At 35.9% G+C, this 12,888-nt stretch overlaps 2 protein-coding genes and 1 long non-coding RNA gene across 3 annotated transcripts; 1 reads left to right on the forward strand and 2 right to left on the reverse strand.

Moving 5' to 3' along the window:
- Positions 1 to 43: 43 nt before the first annotated feature.
- Positions 44 to 11,225, reverse strand: LOC141656395 (deoxyhypusine synthase-like). The gene is made up of 2 exons (XM_074463266.1): positions 11,177 to 11,225; positions 44 to 1,238 (listed from the first exon to the last, which is right to left on the reverse strand). The coding sequence occupies exon 2, from the start codon at positions 1,216 to 1,218 to the stop codon at positions 67 to 69; it is 1,152 nt and encodes a 383-aa protein (XP_074319367.1). The 5' UTR covers positions 1,219 to 1,238; positions 11,177 to 11,225; the 3' UTR covers positions 44 to 66.
- Positions 2,257 to 5,003, forward strand: LOC141656398 (uncharacterized). Its single transcript, XR_012548483.1, has 3 exons — positions 2,257 to 2,348; positions 3,380 to 3,495; positions 4,723 to 5,003. It is a non-coding gene; the product is annotated as an uncharacterized LOC141656398 (long non-coding RNA).
- Positions 7,868 to 11,311, reverse strand: LOC141656396 (deoxyhypusine synthase-like). Its single transcript, XM_074463267.1, has 2 exons — positions 11,177 to 11,311; positions 7,868 to 9,195 (listed from the first exon to the last, which is right to left on the reverse strand). The coding sequence occupies exon 2, from the start codon at positions 9,173 to 9,175 to the stop codon at positions 8,087 to 8,089; it is 1,089 nt and encodes a 362-aa protein (XP_074319368.1). The 5' UTR covers positions 9,176 to 9,195; positions 11,177 to 11,311; the 3' UTR covers positions 7,868 to 8,086.
- Between the last annotated feature and the right edge of the window lie 1,577 nt (positions 11,312 to 12,888).

The raw sequence follows: 12,888 nt of genomic DNA on the forward strand, positions 1-12,888 counted from the left end.
AATTATCAGTTTTTCTAACGTGTGCCCTTATGATATAACATGAGATTTGTAAGTAAGCATCACACGTTAGAAAAACCGAAATAATATTGCTATGAAGACGGGTAACATAATTATAAATAATAAAAATCTAATCTTCTGTATGAAATATTCTCTCTTCTCCGTTTCTCGCTTAGAAGCGAAGGTGGCAGCAACGAGAAGTGGGAAAGCGATAGTAGCGTCACAATGCACCTTAACACTCTTACCAGATTTGCCGATTTTCCCCCAGGAAACCGCTTCATCAGGCGAAGCACCGGAATCACTGCCATCAAACTCTTGGCCAGTGTTAATAAAAACAGCATAATCGGCCCCGTTTCTCATCAAATTTGCATTGCATATGTGATGCTTAGCCGACCCTCCCCCGAGTATTATCATGCCTGTTTTCCTAGGAGCCGCGAATACAGCCTCGCGATTCACGGCTCTTATATCCTGCACAGAATCGACAATTAAGCCTGGGTTTTTATAAGTATGAAGATACAGCATGTCTCCGAGAGACCCGTCTGTTACACCCGGACAGTAAACCGGAATATCGTTCCTTGATGCCCAGTACAGATATGAATCTTCGTCGTCTATTTCTTTCCCAAGACGAGCAATCAATTTAGACGCCGTCCATAATATTTTCTCGGTTTTTTGCTCTTCCAACATTTTATCAAAAATCGGAACGATCCAATCTTGAAATTTCTCGTAGTTCTCATTCGGAATCAACAAATTACCAATGCGGTTCTTCCCTTCTTCCCGTAATTTAGCTCCAGGTAACGAAAATTCACCTTTATAAGTCGGAGCTAGACATTTAATCAGGTCTTCTTCGATACCACCACCAGTCGTTACTATAACGTCAACCATACGATGCTGAGCAAGATACCGTATAGTCTCACGAAGACCCGAGGAAATAAGATTTGAAGTAAACCCTAAGAATATTTTGCACTTCCTCGATTTCTCGTCGCTTTCATCAACATCCTCTTCCTCGTCGGCCACCCTCCACTCTAGCATTTCATTAACGATTTCAATAGCTTTTCCAAAATTCGCGGCTTGAAAACCCGTAGAATTAAACGACTCTAGCAACTTAGGCCAATTTACACCTTCATTAAAATCATAGCCTCGAATCTTTTCGTATTTTCCTTCCATGCTTTCCGATTCCTTGAACACTGCAGCTCGAACCGATGCCATACTCTCGTCCTCCATACCAATTGGGTTAACGAGTGCTACAATAGGTTAGCGAAGCGTGCTATTAAATTGTAGGACTCAGCTGTTTAAGTTATTATAACAATACAATGCCATATATATATATAGTACTCGTAAATAAAGTTAACCTAATTACCCAAGTAAATCTACTGTCACAATATGGTAACTAAAGATTTTATTCCAATTAAAATCTTATATACTACCGTATATTTCTTCCTTAATACAAAAGTAAAATAAAATAAAATAGGAAAAATTGCCCATAATAATTTCAAATTTGGTCATTCCGTTATGAATAATCCAAGATTGCAATCTTTCCAAAATAATATTAAGATGTTAGCATTATTCCAATTTTACAAGAGCGAAGTACTCTGATTAATTAATTAAGTTATTTATATTTATTTACTTTTAATTAAAATAGTCTTTAGATATGGAAAGAGTAAACAAAGTTCACGAGATACTCATTGAGTTTGGTATAGACCTGGCAAAAGCAAGTGATGCAGTCAGGATTTGAATTATGGGAATCGAAAATTTTTAGGAAGGGTGAATGACTAATTACACATGATAAACTCTAAAAAAATTCGAAAAATTTAACTAAAAATTTCGAAAATTACATCCGATATTGACCTGAACTACATCACCCGAACGTGACCCACAACGCGAATTGACCTGACCGATTCGAACATGACCCGAGTTTTCGTGAGCCGTAACTGACTCGACCCGAAAATAACCCCGATCCAAAACAACCAAACGCGAAAATGACCCGACAAAATATAACTCTAATTGAACCGAAAAGCTTCAAATGACTTTTTCTCTCTTATTTATGGATTTAAAAATGACCCGACCCGAAACAGCTTGACTCGAAATAGACCCGGCCAACAAACCCGAAACTCAAAATAAGCCGAAACTGACCCGCCCGAATTAACCCGAAATTAATGAGAGACCCAAATTGACCCTCTCCAAACTGGCTCAACCCGACCCCGACCCCGACCCGATTGACCCGAAACTCATTGAAGGTTTAAACGCAGCAACAGTCTCCACTCTCCACGACAACAAGGAAAAAATTACAGCATTCTGAAGAAAAAAAAAAAGTTGCGCTTCTTTTACATAATTACTCAAAAGTTTCCAACTTTGTAAGTAATTTTATGCTGTTATTCTAATTTAATTGCTACCATATTTGTTCTTGAATCAAATTTGCATTATTTCAGCTTGTTCTTTACTGTTTAATTTCCTGTTAATTTTCTGTATGCATTTGTTCACCTATGATTCTGGTATTTATTAATTTTGTCATCAATTCTGTGTTTTGTTTTGGGTGGGTTTCTGTTTGATCAATCTGCTGTAATGGGTTGCTCATAATTTTGTTGCACTGAAGCTCAATTAAAAAATCGTCAATTTCAATTGCAATTTCCAAATTTTTTAATTGAGCTTTTTCTCAGAAAATCTCTGTAACCACAACTTTTTCTCATCAAAATCACTTTCCACCACACTTGGAACTTCGAAACGTTTCTTGGGTGGATCAAATGTTGGATCTTCATCAATTTTAACGCGCAAGATTCCACTTTATATGCTGAAACCCTAAGAATTAGGGGATTTGATGGATTTGAGGATTGATCTTGATCATCAGTGGATGAATCTGTTGAATTTTGGTCAATTTGAGGTGGGTTTTTAGAGATTAACTTGGCTAGTAAATCACCATCAGAAATGGTGATTTCTGAAGCAATTAAAGAACAGGAATTGGGTTTTCGAGAACGAGCTCGATTGCAAAATGGGGTTTGGTTACAATTGCGAAACTCATCTTTTTTCCAGGAATTGACGGAGGTGAAGGTGATGAGAAGAAAAAGGAGAAGGAGAGTTGATTTTTTGGGTTTAATGGAGATCATTGTTAGTATGTTGGTGTGGAGAAGTAGTTGTGTGTGTAACCTAAGGGGGTTTTGATCATAGTTGTTGTATGGTTGGTTTAGCTAATGTGGGTTCACAAATAAGATCCTACATCCTGTTGTACATGAAGCATGGTACATCAGGCTCATATAATATAAACATCTTTAAACATGTAATTCTCTCTTTAACGACGCTCACAAAAAACCCTTCTTTCTTTAATTCTCTCTTGAACTGCACTCACAACAAACCTCCCTTTCCCCTAATTTCAATTCTAAAATGGTTGAAGGGAAGCAATTGGCAACATCATCGAGGAGAAAAAATGCATCGAACAATGTTTCGGTGACTCAGAAGCCTTACATCTGTATCAAGAAGAAAAAATGCATCGAACAGTACTACTTTGAGGTAAACTTCTACACCAATCATAACCCTAATTTTGTGATTTAGGTCTATTATCGAAATTCAGTATATAATTGTCGACAAGAAAGACGTTTCCGAGCATTTATTTCCTATTTAATTCCAATATTTTGCGTTTTTACGATTTGATTTTTTTGGAAACCTAATTTTATTATTTCAGTTCCCAAACTATTTGATCATTCGCCCGTTTTTTGTTATTAGATTATAAATCATAATAACACCCATCATACTTAATTCATCACACGATAAACAATCCCTCAAGTCGAAACAGAAACATTCTCATAAAACACCCCATGTGTTGTGAAAACAAAGTATTACGAGCAGCACCTGTTCTTGACCATTTTCGTACCACCCCCGACCACCCTTGACCACCTCTCTGACTATATTCACAAAATTGGGAGTCCGACGATTCCGAAACACTAAAGAACACAAAAATTCGTCATCATTTGCTCCTTCAATTGTCTCAGCAAAGACCGTCGCACATAAGCATCCCAATTTCGAAAGTATCAATAGAATTATTTAGGAAATGAGGGCAGTACGTAACCATCAGAATGCATGCCCGTCATCATTAATATTTGTTTTATTTTTGAAGAATTTCAACTTTTTTTGTAATTTAGCTCGCTTTCTTTATCATTAGCTCGAGTAGTTTTGTATATAGCTCGACTTCTTTTGTGAAAACAAAGTATTACGAGCAGGGCCTGTTCTTGACCATTTTCGTACCACATCCGATCACCCTTGACCACTTCTCTGACTGTATTCACAAAATTCGGAGTCCGACGATTCCAAAACAATAAAGAACACAAAAATCCCTCATCATTTAATCCTTCAATTGTCTCAGCAAAGACCGTCGCACATGCATCCCAATTTCGAAAATATCTACTTTTTTTTTGAAAATTAGCTCAGTATCTTTGTGTATTAGCTCACCTTCTTTGTTTATTAGCTCATTTTCTTTGGTTATTAGCTCATTTTTCTCTGTTTACTTTTTTTTTGTAAATTAGCTCATCATCTTTGTGTATTAGCTCATTTTCTTTGGTTACTAGCTCATTTTTTCTCTGTTTAACTTTTTTGTGTATAATAGCTCACTTTCTTTGTGTATTAGCTCATTTTTTTTTATTATTAGCTCATTTTATCTACATAGTAACTCATATAGGTAATTGTGTACAAACCCCATCTATAGTAAAAGTTTAAGCTTTTAAACTTCATTTATATGTGCAGCTACACTTTGTGGACACCGTCGTCGATTCGAGAAGAGATGTGGACAGAACTAGCCCTATACTTATTGGTTGGACTACCGAAGATCTAAGCTTTCTTGTAAATTTTTGAGCTTAGAGTTACTTTCTTGTAAATTTTTGAGTTACTTTCTTGTAAATTTTTGAGCTTTTTATAATAACATTAGCTTATAAGTAGATTTATAGAGCTTTTTACGATAAATCCTGAGTACACGATCAGTTTGCCGAGTTCTGTATGAAATATTTTATGCTTACAAGTGAAGTTTTTCAACATTCTTTTGTATCAAATCCTGAGTACGTAATATTCCGAGCTAACAATTAAATTTGAGTTTTCAAACTTAGTAAGAAATATGCCGAGCTAACAATTAAAGCTTTCGAGCATCTCATTGTATTTTTCGAGCTAACAAATAAAGTTCTCGAGCTTAGTACGAAATAATCCGAGCTAAAAGTTTAATTTGAGTTTTCGAGCATATTAATAAATATTCCGAGCTAACAATTAAAGTTTTCGAGCATCGCATAGAATATGCTGATATTGCAAATAAACCATCGAAAATCTTAGCTTATCTTAATACGTACGAGTTACAAAAGACATGATTTTTTGAGCATTGTACGGAATATTTCGAGCTAACAATTAAAGTTTTCGACCATTGCAAAGAATATATTCAGATTACAAATAAAAGACCACAATTGCTCTCAATAATTATTAAGTGTTAATCAAAATACTTTAATACCACGTAAATGAGCAGCACTACTACAAAACCAGTTTAAAATGAAACTAATCAACAGTTAAAACATTTATCAGTGATAATCTTCCGGCGTCATCAGAACTTTGCGAAGACCCACATGGCTAGTAGGAGTCACAACTCCAACTCTATCTCCCTCCTTCTCTGCAATATTTTCTACGCGTTTACGTGCACGAGTCCTAGCGGCCTTGAATTTCCCACGAGCTTGACTAGTTTGAATATAGATCAAACTCCTCTTCCTAGGAAATCTCCCCCCCTTCTTTGTCTTCCCTTTTGGACAATGCATCTTTGCTTCAACCTATGCATCTTTGGTACCTAGAAGCATATCCAATACACATTCAACCCATGCTACAAATATTATACCAGATTTGTAAGAGTTCATGTAAAAATAATACGAGAACACAATTTAAGCGCCTAAAAATACGAGCTATTACTAAAAGAACAGAAGCTTTAAAATACCAACACTTAAGAATACGAGCTATTGTAACAAGAATACGAGCTAATGTTAAAATAATACGAGAACACGAACTAATTGAAACACTTCTCGAGCTTAAAATATTGAACCAGATTTGTAAGACGCTAAAATTTGGTGATATATTAAGTTCTTAAAAATACGAGCCTTTATAAATAGAACACGAGCTTAAAATACAAGCACATAAGAATACTAGCTATTGGAATAAGAATACTAGCTAAATCAGCTAATGTTAAAATAATGCGAGAACACAAATTAAGCGCTTAAAAATACGAGCTTTTATAAATAGGACACGAGCTTAAAATACAAGCACGTAAGAATACGAGCTATTTTAATACGAATACGAGCTAATGTTAAAATAATACGAGAACACAAATTAAACGCTTAAAAATACGAGCTTTTATAAATAGAACACGAGCTTAAAATACAAGCACATAAGAATACGAGTTATTGTAATAAGAATACGAGCTAAGGTTAAAATAATACGAGAACACAAATTAAGCGCTTAAAAATATGAGCTTTTATAAATAGAACACGAGCTTAAAATACAAGCACGTAAGAATACGAGCTATCGTAATAAGAATACGAGCTAATGTTAAAATAATACGTGAACACGAGCTAATTGAGACACTTATCGAGCTTAAAGTATTAAACCAAACTTGTAAGACGCTAAAGTTTGATAACATATTAATCGCTTAAAAATACGAGCTATATATTACTAAAAGAACACGAGCATAAAAAAACAAGCACATAAGAATACGACTTACTTAGATAAGAATACGAGCTATTTTTAAAACAATACAAGAACACAAATTAATCGCTTAAAAATACGAGCTTTTATAAAAAGAATACGAGCTTAAAAATTTACCTTGACAGGGAGACGTAATATCTATTTGTCTTACCAACACCATTGAATCAGAGGTAAATGTTTCAGTTTCCATTAAAGTTTCATGCTCCTTCGAAGTTTCATGTTCCATTGATGACGATACAATTGAAGTTTCATCCGCTATCGAAGCTTCATCCGCCATTGATTGAAGAAAGAGAGATATAATGGTTGATATAACAATTTTAGGGAGAAGATGATTCATTTACTGGAGATGGAGGAAAGATGGGGAGGAGTTAGAAAAATGTGGAAGCAGGTAGAGAGAGAAGGGGGATTGGGATTACGTTACTCTTGTTTCTCTCTTTTTTTTTTCTTTTTTTTTTTTGTCAAAAGTAATTGAAAAAGACTAAATTACCCCTGGATGTACAATATCAGTTGTATAATCTTGGAACTGATGTGGGTTTTGGGCTACTGGAAATGCAACCATGGGAGGGGAAGAAGTGAAGAACTGGAAGAGTTAAGACGAAGACAGTGGTTTGGAATTGGAATTTAGAGTTTTAATTGCAAATCTCTGAGAAAATCGGAAGGGAGTATACTCAAATGCCAGCGTTTATCCTTCACGGCTTCACTCGTCATGAAAACATATTCCGTGAACATTTCCATGTTTATTTTCTGTTGCGAGGAAGATTTTAACCTTATCTCTTGATTTCTGTCTAGAATTATGTTCTTGCCTTCATAAACGACAGCTTCTGGTGTAGGATTTTTCAGTGAGCGATTTCCGTCAGTGTAAGAATTATGTTCTTTGCCTTCATAAACGACTTGCACAGCTTCCAGCTTCTGGTGTAGGATTTCTCACTGAGCGATTTCCGTCAGTGTAAGTAATTTCATTGTAAATTCAATCTTATACCACAACATTATACAGTTTTATGGTTGTGCACTCTAGAATCATGAAATTATGTTCTTTGTCGTCAGTATCGTCTCATATTCTATATTACGGAGTATTATTAATAATACGTATTATTAATAGTACTCCGAACATATTAGCTTAAGAAAAATAAAACTCAAATTAACATAACTATATAAGGGCGAAAAATAAAACTCAAATTAACATAACTATATTAAGGAACCATCCAGACACGAATTCCAATACACGGCATACGATTAACAGTACGAAATGTATTTAAATAGTATCAGTTTTTCTAACGTGTACCCTTATAATATAACATGAGATTTGTAAGTAAGCATCACAAGTTAGAAAAACCGAAATAATATTGCTATGACGACGGGTAACATAATTATAAATAATAAAAATCTAATCTTCTGTATGAAATATTCTCTTCTCCTTTTCTCGCTTAGAAGCGAAGGTGGCAGCAACGAGAAGTGGGAAAGCGATAGTAGCGTCACAATGCACCTTAACACTCTTACCAGATTTGCCGATTTTCCCCCAGGAAACCGCTTCATCAGGCGAAGCACCGGAATCACTGCCATCAAACTCTTGGCCAGTGTTAATAAAAACAGCATAATCGGCCCCGTTTCTCATCAAATTTGCATTGCATATGTGATGCTTAGCCGACCCTCCCCCGAGTATTATCATGCCTGTTTTCCTAGGAGCCGCGAATACAGCCTCGCGATTCACGGCTCTTATATCCTGCACAGAATCGACGATTAAGCCTGGGTTTTTATAAGTATGAAGATACAGCATGTCTCCGAGAGACCCGTCTGTTACACCCGGACAGTAAACCGGAATATTATTTTTAGATGCCCAGTACAGATATGAATCTTCGTCGTCTATTTCTTTCCCAAGACGAGCAATCAATTTAGACGCCGTCCATAATATTTTCTCGGTTTTTTGCTCTTCCAACATTTTATCAAAAATCGGAACGATCCAATCTTGAAATTTCTCGTAGTTCTCATTCGGAATCAACAAATTACCAATGCGGTTCTTCCCTTCTTCCCGTAATTTAGCTCCAGGTAACGAAAATTCACCTTTATAAGTCGGAGCTAGACATTTAATCAGGTCTTCTTCGATACCACCACCAGTCGTTACTATAACGTCAACCATACGATGCTGAGCAAGATACCGTATAGTCTCACGAAGACCCGAGGAAATAAGATTTGAAGTAAACCCTAAGAATATTTTGCACTTCCTCGATTTCTCGTCGCTTTCATCAACATCCTCCTCCTCATCGGCCACCCTCCACTCTAGCATTTCATTAACGATTTCAATGGCTTTTCCAAAATTCGCGGCTTGAAAACCCGTAGAATTAAACGACTCTAGCAACTTAGGCCAATTTACACCTTCATTAAAATCATAGCCTCGAATCTTTTCGTATTTTCCTTCCATGCTTTCCGATTCCTTGAACACTGCAGCTCGAACCGATGCCATACTCTCGTCCTCCATACCAATTGGGTTAACGAGTGCTACAATAGGTTAGCGAAGCGTGCTATTAAATTGTAGGACTCAGCTGTTTAAGTTATTATAACAATACAATGCCATATATATATATAGTACTCGTAAATAAAGTTAACCTGATTACCTAAGTAAATCTACTGTCACACAATATGGTAACTAAAGATTTTATTCCAAAATTATAATCTTAGACTATCGTATATTTCTTCCTTAATACAAAAGTAAAAATAAAATAAAATAGGAAAAATTGCCATAATAATTTCAAATTTGGTCATTCCGTTATTGAATATTCCCAGATTGCAATCTTTCCAAAATAATAATATTAAGATGTTAGCAAGACAAATATACATCCTCTGAAACACTGGTGGTGGTCTGTCAATCCTATCAACCATCACATATGAGCTTGAGCCTGGGTTGTATTTCCTAATGGTTTAAACATAATCCCATACCCTACTGTACTGCTCATCAGAGTTACCCCATATGATCATTTTTGCCCTAGCTCTTGCTACCCAACACTTATGATACCCAACATCAACACCCAGGTCTAATTTCACCCTATCTTGAGCAGCCTTCAATCTCCAATGTGGGTCAGACCTCCAAACTTCCAGGTATTATTTATCAGCCAAAAACTCAGCAGTGACCATTTTGTTTTGGGTTGTATAAACACATACATGTTCCAAGTTCATAGACTTAATTTGAAAAGTCATAACATCACCCTCCATTTTAGTGGCATGCAACCTGAATAAACATTTTCTTTTAGAACCACAGGTACACTTAGGCAACCTTGACTTGTTAACATTCCAAGGGCAGTCACACCTGTGTTTACAATATATAGTCACCCGTGTACTCTCATTGTGAGAAAAGAAAGGTTCATAACCATTCTCAATGGCATGGAGCCTTATTGCCTTCCTAAACTCATACACTGATGGAAATTTTAACCCAACCCTAAGCACTATGGGTTTGCCAAAGTCTACATGAGGGTTAAATGTGTCATACGGGTCAGCATCTTGATCTGAACCACCCACACTATTGTCATCATCAGAAGCTAAATTAGTATCCTCCCCTACCTGAACATTCAAGTCATCAACATTAAGAATGGTACTCCTAGTTTTGGTTCTTGTCTCCCTAGTTTTTGCACATGATTGATTAAGGTTCTTATTGACTGTATCAATGAGTGATTCATCAATGACATTAGTGAACAACTCTTCATCCTCCACAAAATCACCATCAACTTCATTATTGCCAATAACCCTCATCAAACCCATTATCACCATCACAGTCCTCATCAAAATCCTCATCATCAAAATCCTCATCAACTTCATCCTCAAACTCAGACATTACTTGTTTCCCCTTTTGCTTATCAGACACTAACACATCACCACCATTACTCCCCTCATTTTGTATCTCAAATGCTTCACTGAGTTTTCTCCTAGTTGGTAGTTTTTGTAACCTTCTAACAGGTTCCAAAATAGGTGAGTTTGCAAGTCTTGGCGATCTCCTAAGTGACATAGGACTGACTATCATTTGTCAACTTCATCCTCCAAAGAAGTAAATGACTCTTGGTTCCAGGGGTCACATCACATGAACTGGTCTAGCTTCAGTGAAGTAAATGTCAAGTTTATCATCTTTATCCCTAGATTTCAGCAAGGTTACCATTTGGGTTTCACATTTCAATCTTTAAGCATAAAGAAAGCGTAAAAAAGCTTCCCACCCATAAGCCTAATCCCAGTATTCATTATATCATTCAAACAAAATATAATACTAGAATGGAATCCAAATTTTCCCCTTTTTATCAGTCTCAAATATACCACCATGGTGGTATCGAACATCAAATGTAAAATTATCAGACATCCTACAAAAGCATTATAACATTCAAATCAATAAATTAACCCAAAACAATCTAGTATCAACATTTCGTTGATGAATACAAAATAAGAACTCAGATTAATTACTTAATTAATTGGAAACTCCTAAGTAATCTAGAAAACATACCTGTAAAAGCTGCGAAATTAGGCTCTAATGGGTTGATTTGAGAATTAATTTGGGGTTTTATGGTTCTTCACATATGCTATGCTGTGAAGATGTTAGGGTTTATGTTCTAATTTGGGAAATTTGTTGATTGAATGATTTTTTTTTTTTTTTTTTTTTTTTTGTTGAAAATTGTATGAGTTTACTGAATGAATGGGTTTAATTAGTTGGGTGGGTACTGGGTAGTCATAAGGTAAGGGTAGTTTAGGTATATTGTACAAGTTTAAGTCGTAATATCGTATATAGATCGAGATTTGTAGAAAACGTTAGCGGAATTAACATTTGGTGGTAATTTTTAGGATTAAGTGATATTTAAGGTGGTAATTAGTAAAAATTGACGTAAAAGGGGTTATTTGTAAAAAACCGTACATAAAAGGGGTTATATACAAAAAAACACAATTAATTATTTATATTTATTTATCTTAACTAAAAGTCTAAAATTGTCTATAGATACGAAAAGAGTAAAACAAAGTTCACGAGATACTCATTGGGTTTGTTTAGAGTTTAGACCTGGCAAAAGCAAGTGGCGGAGCCAATATTTAAACTAAGGGGGCGAAATATTTTCGGAAGGGTGAATGACTAATTATTAAATTACGTAAAGTAAACTCGAAAAAAATTAGAAAAATTTAACTAAAATATTCGAAAATTACATCGCCGGGGTGGGGTCCGGTTGGGGGAGGGGGAGTGGATGACCACCCCGGCTAGGCCCCCTAACTCCATCATTTAAAGCAACCCGACCCAAAAAAGCTGACTCGAGATCCCAAATTGACCTCAACTACATTACCCGAGTGTGACCCACAACTCGAATTGACCTGACTGATCTGAACATCACCCGAGCTTTCGTAACCCGTAAGTCCGTAACTGACCTGACCCGAAAATGATCCCGATCCGAAACCACTAAACCCGAAAATAACCCGACAAAACATAACTCTAATTGAACTGAAAAACTTGAAATGACTTTTTTTCTCTTATTTATGGACTCGAAAATGACCCGACCCGAAACAGCTTGACCCAAAATAGACCCGACCAACAAACCCGAAACAGACTCGAAGCTCAAGATAAGCCGACCAGGCCCAAATTAACCCGAAATTAATGAGAGTTTGAGTTTCGAACTGACCCTATCCAACCAAACTGGCCCAACCCGACCCCGACCCCGACCCGATTGGCCCGAAACTCATTGAAGGTTTAAACGCAGCAACAGTCTCCACTCTCCACGACAACAAGGAAAAAATTACAGCATTCTGAAGAAAAAAAAAAGTTGCGCTTCTTTTACATAATTACTCAAAAGTTTCCAACTTTGTAAGTAATTTTATGCTGTTATTCTAATTTAATTGTTATGATATTTGTTCTTGAATCAAATTTGCATTATTTCAGCTTGTTCTTTACTGTTTAATTTCCTGTTATTTTTCTGTATGCATTTGTTCACCTATCATTCTTGTATTTATTAATTTTGTCATCAATTCTGTGTTTTGTTTTGGTTGGGTTGCTGTTTGATCAATCTGCTGTAATGGGTTGCTCATAATTTTGTTGCACTGAAGCTCAATTAAAAAATCGTCAATTTCAATTGCAATTTCCAAATTTTTTCATTGTTGATCTGCCATTATGTGTTTTGTTTTTGGTGGATTGCTATTTGATGAATCTGCTGTAATGGGTTGCTGGTGATTTTGCTGTACTGA

Source organism: Silene latifolia, chromosome 5 (genome assembly GCF_048544455.1).
Source record: "Silene latifolia isolate original U9 population chromosome 5, ASM4854445v1, whole genome shotgun sequence".
NCBI lineage: Eukaryota > Viridiplantae > Streptophyta > Magnoliopsida > Caryophyllales > Caryophyllaceae > Silene > Silene latifolia.